At 50.5% G+C, this 12,466-nt stretch overlaps 1 protein-coding gene across 2 annotated transcripts; it reads left to right on the forward strand.

The window, feature by feature from the left end:
• Positions 1–437: 437 nt before the first annotated feature.
• Positions 438–9,705, forward strand: ZNF771 (zinc finger protein 771). Of its 2 annotated transcripts, none has more exons than XM_069485647.1 (3): positions 438–771; positions 1,121–1,270; positions 8,641–9,705. In XM_069485647.1, the coding sequence occupies exons 2-3, from the start codon at positions 1,130–1,132 to the stop codon at positions 9,451–9,453; spliced, it is 954 nt and encodes a 317-aa protein (XP_069341748.1). In that variant the 5' UTR covers positions 438–771; positions 1,121–1,129; the 3' UTR covers positions 9,454–9,705. The 2 variants fall into 2 exon arrangements, with proteins under 2 accessions (XP_069341748.1, XP_069341749.1); XM_069485648.1 differs by lacking the exon at positions 438–771 and adding an exon at positions 794–970.
• The last annotated feature ends 2,761 nt before the right edge of the window (positions 9,706–12,466 follow it).

Raw genomic sequence — 12,466 nt, forward strand, 5'->3', positions numbered from 1 at the left:
ACTGGTTGTCAGGGATGCTATGATACCCTTACTGTGTAATTTAGGCAACTCGATTTACCTCCCTGAACTTCAAATAGCTCATCTGTAAAATGGGCCCATGACCCATCGTGGTGCGGACCAAATGAGACCAAGCCTGTAAAACGCTGAGAACTCTGGCACGTAGTAGGCACAGCACGCTTTAAACGGCAGCGGCAGCTAGGGCGACTGTTGATTTGGGGAGTACGTATTCAAGCAGCAAGGTAACTCAGAGGCCGGAGACCGGGAAGGCGACGCTGAGAAAGAAGGAGAAAAAACAGCAAGGGAAGAAAAAAGAGGGAAGGGAAGAAGTGAGGAGGCAACAGGGTCCGCCCTCCAGGCGGGGCGCCAGCGAGAGGCCCAGGCCAGGGCGGGAGCGCACGTGGCCTATTTCGGGCGGAGCAGACGCGCTGGCCGCAGCGGAGACTTCCGAGCGGGCCACAGGAGACAAGCGGTGAGGATAGGTTAGAACCCGCCTGCGAGGACCTTGAACACCGGACTGGACGGCTCCAGGTCCTTGGGAGTCGGAGGACAGCGAAGGGCGCGGGGTCTGGGCTGGTTGCCCTCCCCTGGCAGTTTGGGTCGGCCGCCTGGGTCCTCCAGGCCCCTCCCGTGGGGGCGGGGCTCGCCGTTCGGACCAATGACCGGTCGTCCCTGGGGCCCCGCCCCCGCCCCGCCCCCGGAGCCGCGGCCTCGCTGAGTGCCCAACCGCCCGGCGCCCAGGCCTGGGCAGCTCGAGCGCCGAACCTTCGGCTGGTGAGTGCGCACCTCCCCGCCACGGGGTTTCCGCCCCGATCCCGCCGCCGGCCTTTGCCCTAGAGCTCCGGGTCGCCGACCCAGGCGCCGGGCAGTGACTCAGCGCAAGGAGGGTGGCGACTCGCGGGGGCTGGAGATTCGAACTGCTCGGGGCCTTGAATGCCGGGATGAGTGGGGTGAACGCGAGTCTCAGGAGCAGGTCCCGGGGCAGTGCCGGAGCCTGACGCCGCATAGGGGTGGACGGGAAAGGGCCAGACTCGGGCACCAGGGCAGGGTGGGAGAAGCCAGGGCAGGGCCATGGGGGGGTGGGGAGGCGGGTCTTGAGCTTCTGACCCAGCTCCCGCCTCAGGACACCAAGATGCCTGGCGAACAGCAGGCAGAGGAGGAGGAGGAGGAAGAGATGCAGGAAGAGATGGTGCTGCTGGTGAAGGGTGAGGAGGATGAGGGTGAGGAGAAGTATGAGGTGGTGAAACTCAAGATTCCCATGGACAACAAGGAGGTACGTGTCACACACACACCCTGGGGCCCGTTGCCCCCAGAACTGGTCCAGGCCCAGCCTTCCTCAGACAGAAGCCAGGGATCCTTCCCCTACTGTCCCCTGAATCTCAGATCTAGAACCTCAGGGATGGCCCATCCTTCTGCCCCACTGCCCAGGCTTCCATCATGCAGAAGTCACACCTACCGCCTGGTGCTGGAGAGTAACCTCCATCCTTGGATCCCCATGGAGCTTGGTGTCCAGCAGGGGCAGACTGAGTAGCCGCGCAGTTGCACTGCTGTGCGAGGGCTGCAGGCACAGGGGGTGGTGAAATCCAGAGCTGGGATTAGAGCTGGGTGCGGGCCGTCGGGTTAGGCAACAGTAACAATAGCTAGCTCTTGCACAGCATTTGCCATGTGCCAGACACTGTTCTAAGCACCTCACTTCTATGATGTAGGCAGTATTTATTCCATTTTACAGGTGAGGAAACTGAGGCCCAGGACAGTTTGGTAACCGGCCCATGGTCTCAAAGTTAGTAGAGGGATGGCTTATCTGGGACCAGCGGGAGTGTGAGGGCTGAAGTGGGGTGACTGCCCCGGGCAGAGGAAAGGGCCCTTTTAGAGGCTCAGAGGAATGAGTGGGGCGCTGCAGCAGTGAGGGCAGGTGGTTCAGTCATACTGTGACACGGATGAGGCTGGGTCATTGGCGAGGTTGGCAGGCCACATAGGGAGTCTGGGTTTTATGCTGAGGGTGTCTGAGGGTTTTGAGATCAGAATATGAGTTAGATTTCCCCATTGCAGACCCTAACTACCACCAGGTATGTTTCTGCTTCCCAGAACCCCACAGGACTCTGGCTGCCCCCAGCCTGAGCAGCCCTGGGTCCTGCTGGAGGGCTGACGCCTACTGGGCCAGCTTTCAGGGCCCAGGCTCCTGCTTATTTCTTCCTGCACAGGGGCCAGTTCCCAGGGGAAAAAAGTTCTGCTGCCTTCTAATGGTGGGGCCTAGGGGGCTGGGGGAGGGGACTAGCTCCATAGGCCTCCTTTTCCAGTCTAAATAATGACCTGGTTCTGTTTTTCTCAGACCTCCTTGGCCCATCATCCTAGCTCAGCCTGCCTTTTCTGGCCCTGTGGATCCCCTGATTTCCACCTTTGGCCTATAAGTTAGGAACACAGACTCCAGAGCTTGGGGTGGACTTCCAACCGCATCACTTACCAGCTGTGTGACCTTGAGCACGTTTCTTAACCTTTTTATGCCTCAGTTTCCTCATTTGTAGACGGGAAATTACAATAGCACCTACTTCTTGCAGTTGAGGATTGAATGAGTTAATACGTGTAAACAGTTAGAAGTGTGTCGGGCACATAATAAACATGTAAATAGTTGCTGTTTTATTTATGCTGTTATTATTTATTCTCACTAAAGTTCAGGACCTGGGCTAGGTCATCCTTCTGGAGATTTCTTTCAACTCATTTTTATCAGCTCCTGGCAGGGAAGACTGAACATCGGGGACTGGGGAGGCACAGACAGAGGACTGAGGGCACACAACTCGAGGCAGTGGGGAGGGCTTCATGGAGATGATTTTTGACTTAGTCCTTGAAGGCTTACTGGGTATTGGGGGAATGGAGGAGGAGGAAGGGCGTTCTAGAAGGAAACAGCAAAAGCAAAGGCTCAGAGGAGATTCAACTAGAAAGGTAGGAGGAACCAGAGAGTAAAAGGCTTTGAAAATCAGGGTAGGACATACTTTTTAGGTTATGTGATGCCATCAGGAGCCTTAAATCAAGGGTGGGATGTGACCGGATTTTCTATTTAGAAGAATCATTGGCTCTTATGGGGAGACCAGGCCAGGTAAGGCTAGCAGCCTGCTCTAAGGCAGTAGCAGCAGTGATGGAGGGAAGGGGACTATTTAGGAACCAGGTTTGGACTGGCTGGAGCTGAGGTGGGGGCAGGGCTCGGCATGGTTAGTCAGGAAAGGCATGTAGGGCCAGACTGGAAATGGTATCACATAGCAGGCAAATCCTAACCCCCCATTTACCAGCTTTGCTTTGGCTTTCTTTCCTGTAAAATGGGATAGTAAGATCCTGGAATGCCAGTCTGAAAAGTGTCATCAGGGTGACTGGATTTGGAAGACAAGGATAGAATGGAGGATTTCACACACATACCCTGTGAACATTTAGCACTATGCCCACGAGCTAGATCATTAATTTGCTGCAGGCCCCCCTGAGCCTCATTTCTCTATCTATAAAATGGTGATCTCACAAGCGCCTTCCAGTGCTGACATTCAGTGACTCTTACTTGTCACCCAGTTCCATGGCCAATCACTGTCCAGAATAGATCTTAATTAAGCTGCACTCCGGGGCTGAGTATTCTCTCTCTGCCTATCAAATCCAATCTGTCTTTAAGAAGATAACTTTCTCTGAGGGCTCTAATGCACATCCAAACCTGTCTTTCTCTGGCTTGAACCCTTGAGTGGTTTTCTGTTTCCCTCAAGATGAAGTCTCAGCTTCTAAGTCTGGCATTCAAAGCTCTTCATGATCTCATCTCATGTCATTCTGGCTTCATCCATGCAACACCTACCCCATGCCCCGGCGTCACACTCCTGCCTCACTCTCACCTCTGAGGTTTTGCCCATGTGATCTCAGCCTGTAAAATCTCTGCCTTTTCCACCTGCTTTCTCCAGGAGTAGCTCTTCTTTCTCCTAGACCAGGTTTCTTAATTTTTATCATGCATACAAATCACTTGGGGATTTGTTAAAATTATTTTGATTCAGTAAATCTGGGGTGAGACTTGAGATTCCACATTTCTAAAAAGTTCCCAGCAGCCAGGCGCGGTGGCTCACGTCTGTAATCCTAGCGCTCTGGGAGGCCGAGGCGAGCGGATCGTTTGAGCTCAGGAGTTCGAGACCAGCCTGAGCAAGAGCGAGATCCCGTCTCTACTGAAAATAGAAAGAAATTATCTGGACAACTAAAAATATATATATAGAAAATTAGCCGGGCATGGTGGTGCATGCCTGTAGTCCCAGCTACCTGGGAGGCTGAGACAGGAGGATCGCTTGAGCCCAGGAGTGTGAGGTTGCTGTGAGCTAGGCTGACACCACGGCACTCTAGCCCGGGCAACAGAATGAGACTCTGTCTCAAAATAAAAAAAAAAAAAGATTTTTAAATTGAAATATATTATCTAAAATAAATAAAATAAAAAGTTCCCAGTGATGCTAATGTTGCTGGTCTGTGGACCACATTTCCTAGGGGATTGAGGTCATGTCTTACAATTTTGTACCAAAAAGAAAGAAGATTCTGAACACTAAAAGTGTCCACGGGAGGGTGACAAGCCATGTAGGTGACCTTAAACTCTAGTAAATGAGACTGGAATTGCATCATGGTTAAGAGAATAGGTATTTTGGAAAATGACCCACTTCAAGTTCAAACGCTGGCTCTACCATTTATTAGCTGTTTGGCCTTTTGTACTCACTTAACTTCTGAGTCTTATTTCCTTATTTATAAAACAGGGCTAAGGTACCTAACACAAAGGATCATGAGAATGTAAAATAAGAACATGAGTAAAAAGCACTTAGCACAGTTCTTGGCACATAGTGAGTGCTCAATAAATGGCAGTTGTTGTTATTAGTAATTAGAAAAGTAGTGGCTGAGGAAGAAACTGGGATGTTTGCCCTGGTTAAAAAATATTTCAGCAGGAAGACAAAATCACTAACTTCAAATACCTGGATTATGATATTATTACACTATATATCTCCACAATACCCTCCTGTTACAGTGCAAATACCATTCTAATTGTTAAACCTAATAGTTGTAGAATTTAAGACACGTCAGGGCCATTAATGATCACCTAGTGTGGTATTTGCCAAGTTTCAGTCACGTGTGTCGCTCATGTGTTGTACTCACATTATTTATTGATGCTTTAAATAGATTCACATTGTTTTGTTAAATAAATTTACCTTCATCTAAACAATGATAGTGATGAAATTGTGGGTTTCATGTGATCTAATGTTTTTCTAATATCCATGAAAATAAGTACATAACAATTATAATGAGATAAAAGTTTGCCCACATACCCCCTCATACCTCAAGCTGGGAAATTCTGATCTCACCTAGCCTACCTGACCTTTGTCAGGACACTGAGGCAGGGGACTTTAAGACCTGCCCAGGGTCTTCTTGAGCTAAACTCAGCCCCTCTTACCAAGATTCTTCCTTGGGCACCCGAAGCCCCTTCCCCTGGGCTAGAGACACCGAAGATGCTTGTGCAGAGAATTTCTTTTTCCTAAGTCCTTGAACCAAGCATGAGGAAGTCCTCAGGCTGTCCAAAGTCATCTTAAAGAAGGATGCCAAGGGCCGGGTGCGGTGGCTCACGCCTGTAATCCTAGCATTCTGGGAGGCCAAGGCGGGTGGATCGCTCGAGGTCAGGAGTTCGAGACCAGCCTGAGCAAGAGCGAGACCCCATCTCTACTAAAAATAGAAAGAAATTATATGGACAACTAAAAATCTATATAGAAAACATTAGCCGGGCATGGTGGTGCATGCCTGTAGTCCCAGCTACTCGGGAGGCTGAGGCAGTAGGATTGCTTAAGCCGAGGAGTCTGAGGTTGCTGTGAGCTAAGCTGACGCCACGGCACTCACTCTAGCCTGGGCAACAAAGTGAGACTCTGTCTCAACAAAAAAAAAAAAAAAAAAAAAAAGATGCCAAGGAAATATGGGGCAGAAAAATGTAGATATAATGAGAAAAGTTCTCTCCACAATGGCTAATGTGTTGAAATATACCAACAGATGTCAAAACCAGGGTGAGACTGGAAAGCGTGACCTTGAATTCAGACTGCCAAACCTGCTGTGGGAGTTTCTTGATTTAAAGTATCAAGTTGTATTTTAACCTTGAATCTCTCTTGGAGAGAGCCAGGGACTCGGAGTCCAATCTCTGTCACATCTTGGCTGTCTGAATTCAGAGAAGAGTGTAGCCTGTCGGTGGAAGGCAGGCACTCTGAGTCTGTCCTGACTCCCACTGGCTATATGAATGTAATCTCCCTCAGCCTCGGCTTTTTCAGCTATCAAAAGAGATAACACCTGACTCAAGGGGATGACAGAGGACCTAATAATGTACATGCAATAGTGCTGTCAAAGCTTAACACTGACACTGATTATTGCTATTATCACTGTTACCCTTATATATACTGTTTAGACCAGTATACATCCCTTGGTTGGTCACTAATTTCCCAAACTGCCCTGTTTTCCAGCTTCTGAGTTGATTACCAAAAGCTGATGCCTTTTGACAAAGGGTCTTGAAGGCCTTGAAGTTGCCCTCTTGCAGCTTCAGAAAGAGGCCTGTAGTTCTCTAGTTGTCACTTACCCTTTCTTAACCCGTTTTGTCATCTGTAAAATGGGGATGGTGATAACTACCTTGCAGAGATCGGATATGGGAGAAGCTAATATAACACTGTCACGTCTGTAATATGTGTCAGGTATTTAATTTGGTCATGAATTAATGTTCTTAACTGCTTGGCCCACAGTAGATACTCAACATCACTTTTGCTGGGATGAATGTTCTCTTTCCTAAGAAGGGAGCATTGTGCCCTCAATATTCCTCTTCGCTCTTCTGTTAGTACAAAATGCTTTCCTGTCACCTGCCTCTTACAAAGCATTTCTTTCCTTTTCCTGGTTTTATCTCTAGAAGCCCACACCTCACGAAACTGGCACATTTTCAAGTTTTTTTTTTCATTTCAGACCTCAGAATAGCATTTGGCTTTTACCTTTGCCTTTTTCTTCACAGCTTAAAAAATGATAGGTGCTTGCTCTTCAAAGTTGATTGAAGAGTTTGGATTCGGTCCTGGTCTGGCTTCCAAGATGCCACTCTCCAGGCTCTCCTCACTTCCTGGCTGCTCATCGTGGTGCCCCAGGTGTTCTCTGCCCATTCCCTGCGTGATCTCATCCAGTCTCAAGGCTTTAAAACCTATCTCCAGATAGGTTTGACAGTTTTTCAATTAACATCTACAGCCTAGGCCTCACACCTGAGCTCCAGATGAGTCAAGAAGTGAAGATACAGTTCAAAACAGATCTCAACTTGCTCTCCCACCGTCCTCCTCTGCAAATGGCAACTCCACCTTTGCAGATGCTAGGCTCCAACCCCTGGGAGTCATTTAGACTCCTCTTTCTTTACACCCTACATTTAATCTGTTATTCAATCAGTTGTCTCATACTGCAAAATAGATCCAGAAGCCAACCACTTCCCACCACCTTCACTTTCCACTTGTGTCACCTGAGTCTGAGACACCATCTTTGCTTGCCAGGTGACTGTAGTAGCCTCCTTCATTGGGCCCCTGCTTCTATCCTCCCCTCTTCTTCATTTGGTTTTCAACCCCTGCAGCCTGAAGGAGTCTTTTAAAATGTGTCTGATCTGGTCGCTTCTCCACTTGCAACCCTCTGACATTCTCTCTAATGTTTCCACATCTCATTTATACTAAAAGCCAAAGTCCTCACTGTGACCTACGAGGCCCTAAGCTTAAGAGATCCCCTCCACCACCACCACTCCATCCATTACTCTCCCCCTCACGCATTCTGCTTGAACCACTTTTTCTTGCCATTCCTGGAACTCAACAGTGAACTCCTGCCATTGAGTTCCTTGCTGTTCCCCCTGTAATGCTCCTTTGAGGGATATCCCCATAGCCTGCTCTCACCTCCTTTAGATCTTTGTTCACTAAGGTGTCTTGACAACCCTACTTAAATTTGCAGGATCCCCAATATCAGCATGACTTACCCATTCTTCTCGAAAGCAGGAATTTTTTAATGCTTTTTTTGTTTGTTTAATGCTGAATCCCCAGTGCTTAGAAGGAGTCTAGCAGGTTGCATGCTCTCGATTTTTTTTTTTTTTTCCTTTTTTTGAGACAGAGTCTCATTCTGTTGCCTAGGGTAGCATGCTGTGGCATCAGCCTAGCTCACAGCAACCTCAAACTCCTGGGCTCAAGCGATCTTCTGCCTGTCTCCCAAGTACCTGGGACTACAGGCATGCGCCACCACACCCAGCTAATTTTTTCTATTTTTAGTTGCCCAGATAATTCTATTTTCAGTAGAGACGGGGGTCTCACTCTTGCTCAGGCTGGTCTGGAACTCCTGACCTCAAGCGATCCTCCTGCCTTGGCCTCCCAGAGTGCTAGGATTAAATGCGTGAGCCACCGCACCCAGCCAAATATTTGTTGAATAAAAAATAGCTAGAATGCCCCCAGCACTGTGATATGTGAGTTGTAAGTATTATTTAATGTCCACAACCAGCCTGTGAGGCAGGATTGCTTTCTATTTCACAGATGGGGAACTGAGGCACAGAGAGGTGGCAGCTTGCGAAGACCTAGGTCTCTGACTCCGGGGCCTATCGGTCAGGGCTGACCTGTCCCCCTCTCCCCGCAGGTCCCGAGCGAGACGCCAGCGCAGTCCGCCGACCCGGCGCGCCCCCACGCGTGCCCGGACTGCGGCCGCGCCTTCGCGCGCCGCTCCACGCTGGCCAAGCACGCACGCACGCACACGGGCGAACGGCCCTTTGCGTGCACCGAGTGCGGCCGGCGCTTCTCGCAGAAGTCGGCGCTGACCAAACACGGCCGCACGCACACGGGCGAGCGTCCCTACGAGTGCCCGGAATGCGACAAGCGCTTCTCGGCCGCCTCGAACCTGCGGCAGCACCGGCGGCGCCACACTGGCGAGAAGCCGTACGCATGCGCGCACTGCGGCCGTCGCTTCGCGCAAAGCTCCAACTACGCACAGCACCTGCGCGTGCACACGGGCGAAAAGCCGTACGCGTGCCCGGACTGCGGACGCGCCTTCGGCGGCAGTTCGTGCCTGGCGCGCCACCGACGCACGCACACGGGCGAGCGGCCGTACGCATGCGCCGACTGCGGCACGCGCTTCGCGCAGAGCTCGGCGCTGGCCAAACACCGGCGGGTGCACACGGGCGAGAAGCCCCACCGCTGCGCCGTGTGCGGCCGCCGCTTCGGCCACCGCTCCAACCTGGCGGAGCATGCGCGCACGCACACAGGGGAGCGGCCCTACCCGTGCGCCGAGTGTGGCCGCCGCTTCCGCCTCAGCTCGCACTTCATCCGTCACCGTCGCGCGCACATGCGGCGCCGCCTCTATATCTGTGCCGGCTGTGGCCGGGACTTCAAGCTCCCCGCAGGTGCCACAGCCACCACTGCCACTGAGCGCTGCCCGGAGTGCGAGGGCAGCTGAGTTGCCGTTCCTGTCGCCGCGGGGTGCGAGTGCCCCGCTGGGGAGGGGAGAGCTGGTACTTAGACCTGGCTGCATCAATCTGGACTCCTCCTGCACCACGGCACCCGGGCCTGGGAAATGGTGAGACCTGGGCAGGCCTGGCTGCCCTGGAACTGGGAGGCAGGGAGGATCCCCTGCGAGGGTCCCTGGAAACCATGCCCACCTTCCCCTCACTACATTCCCTTGGCCCGTGTTAGTGAATAAAGTATTATATCCTCACCCCACCTGTGCCTGTGAGTGAGGTGGGTGGGGAGAGGAAGAAATACGGGTTTCTCCAAACAGGTGTATTGTCCTGGAGCCAAGTGGGGCTGTGAGCCTTTAGGGATTCCTGGTACTGTTGGAGAGGCGGAGAGGTCGTCCCACATTTGGCCCTTATAACCATACGTACGAAGGACCCATTAATATAACCAGGTCATGATCGAACAGGCACTGTGTTTTGCAGAGCTTGGATGAGGAAGCCATGCATGACCCTCTCATGGAAATCCGTCTAGTGAAAGAGACAACCTTTGACACTATGTTAAAGGTTTAAATGCCTAGTTATGTAAACATTAGCTCGTTTTCATCTTCAAAACATCTCAGGTAAATCTTTTATCTCCACTCTTGCAGATGAGTGGGCAGATACACAGAAAGTGAACGGTAGAGCAGGCAGTTGCAGCCAGTGTCAATTGGAGCTTACCATAGGGGAAGTCAGGCTCTTAGAGGTGATGTTTAAGCTGGGTCTTGAAGAGCAAGAAAGAATTGGGGGCCAGGTGTGGTGGCTCACACCAGTAATTCCAGCACTTTGGGAGGCCAAGGTGGGAGGATCACTTGAGGCCAGGAGTTAGAGACCAGCCTAGGCCACGTATCCAGATCCTGTCTCTACAAAAAATAAAAAAACTAGCTAGGTGTGGTTGTAACTGTACTCAGACTGAAGCAGGAGGATCATTTGAGCCCAGTTCAAGGGTGCAGTGAGCAATGATCATGCCACTTTACTCCAGCCTAGGCAATAGAGTGAGACCCTGTCTCAAAAAAAAAAAAAAAAAAAAAAAAAAAAAAAGGGGGGAGTTAGGAAATTATGGGGAGGGCCCCTTAAACTGCATGCCAGTCTCTTAAGAACTTGCAGATGTCCCCTGTGGGGTGGAATGTGGGGACAAAAAGCAAGGGGGTTTGTAGGAGACAGACCATAAGGGACCTTGGAAGCAAGGTTAAAGGATCCAAGGCAGCAAAACTTTTTTTTTTCTTTTTGAGACAGAGTCTCACTGTTGCCTGGGCTAGAGTGCAGTGGCGTCAGCCTAGCTCACAGCAACCTCAAACTCCTGGGCTCAAACGATCCTCCTGTCTCAGCCTCCCCAGTAGCTGGGACTACAGGCATGTGCCACCATGCCCGGCTAATTTTTTATATATATATTTTTTAGTTGTATGGCTAATTTCTTTCTACTTTTTTTTAGTAGAGACAGGGTCTCGCTCTTGCTCAGGCTGGTCTCGAACTCCTGAGCTCAAACGATCCATCCGCCTCAGCCTCCCAGAGTGCTAGGATTACAGGCGTGAGCCACCGTGCCTGGCCGGCAGCAAAACTCTTGAGGGATTAGAGGGGAAGGATGGATGTGACATCCTCAAGGAGCTGGGATTGAGGGAAAAGAGATGGAACTGACTTCACTTGTTAGCCTGGGTGACTGCAGGACAGTGTCAGAGATGGCACAGGATGAGAAGCAGGATAGATGGTGAAGTGGGGGCAATTGTGACACCCCAATCTGGGCATGTTGAATGTGAGATAAAAATGGAAGCATCAGGGATATGATTGGAAATAAGAGACATCATGTCCACAAGAAAGTACCTAAGAAGAGTCTTAAATGAACAGCCAAAGGTAGGAAGAAAACCAGAAAGGTGTCTTGTCTGGGAAGTCTAGAGGCAGGTGTTGCGTGAAGGTGGGAGTGGTCGGCTGCTGCTCTGGCATCCACATTTGTCATGGCTCTAGGGGAAAGTGGTGAGTAGTTTCAGGGGAGGGGTGGGGTGGAAAGGGGCGGATGAGGAAGCAGAGCAGGTGGGTGCAGACAGCCCAGTCAAGAGGCTCAGCTGTGAAAAGGGTGGGGGAAGTAGCCGGAGGACTGATGGTTTTGTCTTGTCAATAGGGAAGAGACTCGAGCATGCTTTATGTGCTGGTGGGAGGAGTGAACAAAAAGGAAGAGCAGTTGATTACATAGAAGGGAAAGGAGATAACATAACGAAGAGGGAATGAAATCAGAGATTGGTAAAGGATAAGGTCCCTGTAATCACTGGAGAGGGAGAAAGGTGGGTTTGGGGACATCTTGAGCTGAAGCAGCCCAATCTGATCTATTCTGTTTTACCTGGGAAGGTATCTTCCTGCCTCTTGCCTGAGGCAGGTATCTCAGAAAGGGAAGAGATGTGTCTGAGTTCACACACAGGTAAATCACACACACTCAACACCATCTTTAGGTGGAGGGAAGAACAATAAATCAGCCTTGCTGAGAGTGGTCTTCACTTTCACCAAGGGGCCCAAGAGGAGAGGAAGTCCTGTTCTGCCCCACATCAGAGACCCTGATTTGTGACTCTGATTTCTTGCTCTGGGGCCTCTGAAAGTTTTGAGTTAAAAAGGAAAACAAAATAACTGCAAACTTACCAAGTACCTTCCTATGTGCCAGGCACTGTCCTAAGCACTCAAATAACTCACGTAACCCTTACAACCCTATCAGATACTATTATTTCCATTTTACAGGTGAGGAAACTGTGCAGAAAGATTACGTAATGTGCACATCATTCGGCTTTTAAGTGTCAGAGATGGCATTTGAACCCAGACAGCCTGACTCCAGAATCTGCACTCTTAACCAATATTACGTACAGCATCCAATCTCTTCCATGGGTCCAGAAGGGGGAAGAACTTACATGAGATCCCACTGGGAATTTGCCACAAACCAGATCTCTCTGCCCTGTAGGCAGGAGGTACAACAGAGAAACATGGGAACTGGGCTTAAAGCAT

This window comes from Eulemur rufifrons, chromosome 14 (assembly GCF_041146395.1).
Source record: "Eulemur rufifrons isolate Redbay chromosome 14, OSU_ERuf_1, whole genome shotgun sequence".
Classification (NCBI taxonomy): Eukaryota; Metazoa; Chordata; class Mammalia; order Primates; family Lemuridae; genus Eulemur; species Eulemur rufifrons.

What these genes read in the sequence shown, in the direction of transcription:
- ZNF771 (XM_069485647.1), top strand. Translation starts at nt 1,130, where the DNA reads ATGCCTGGCGAACAGCAGGCAGAGGAGGAGGAGGAGGAAGAGATGCAG. An exon ending in TTCCCATGGACAACAAGGAG is followed by an intron (nt 1,271 to 8,640) that starts GTACGTGTCACA and finishes CTCTCCCCGCAG; the next exon opens with GTCCCGAGCGAGACGCCAGC.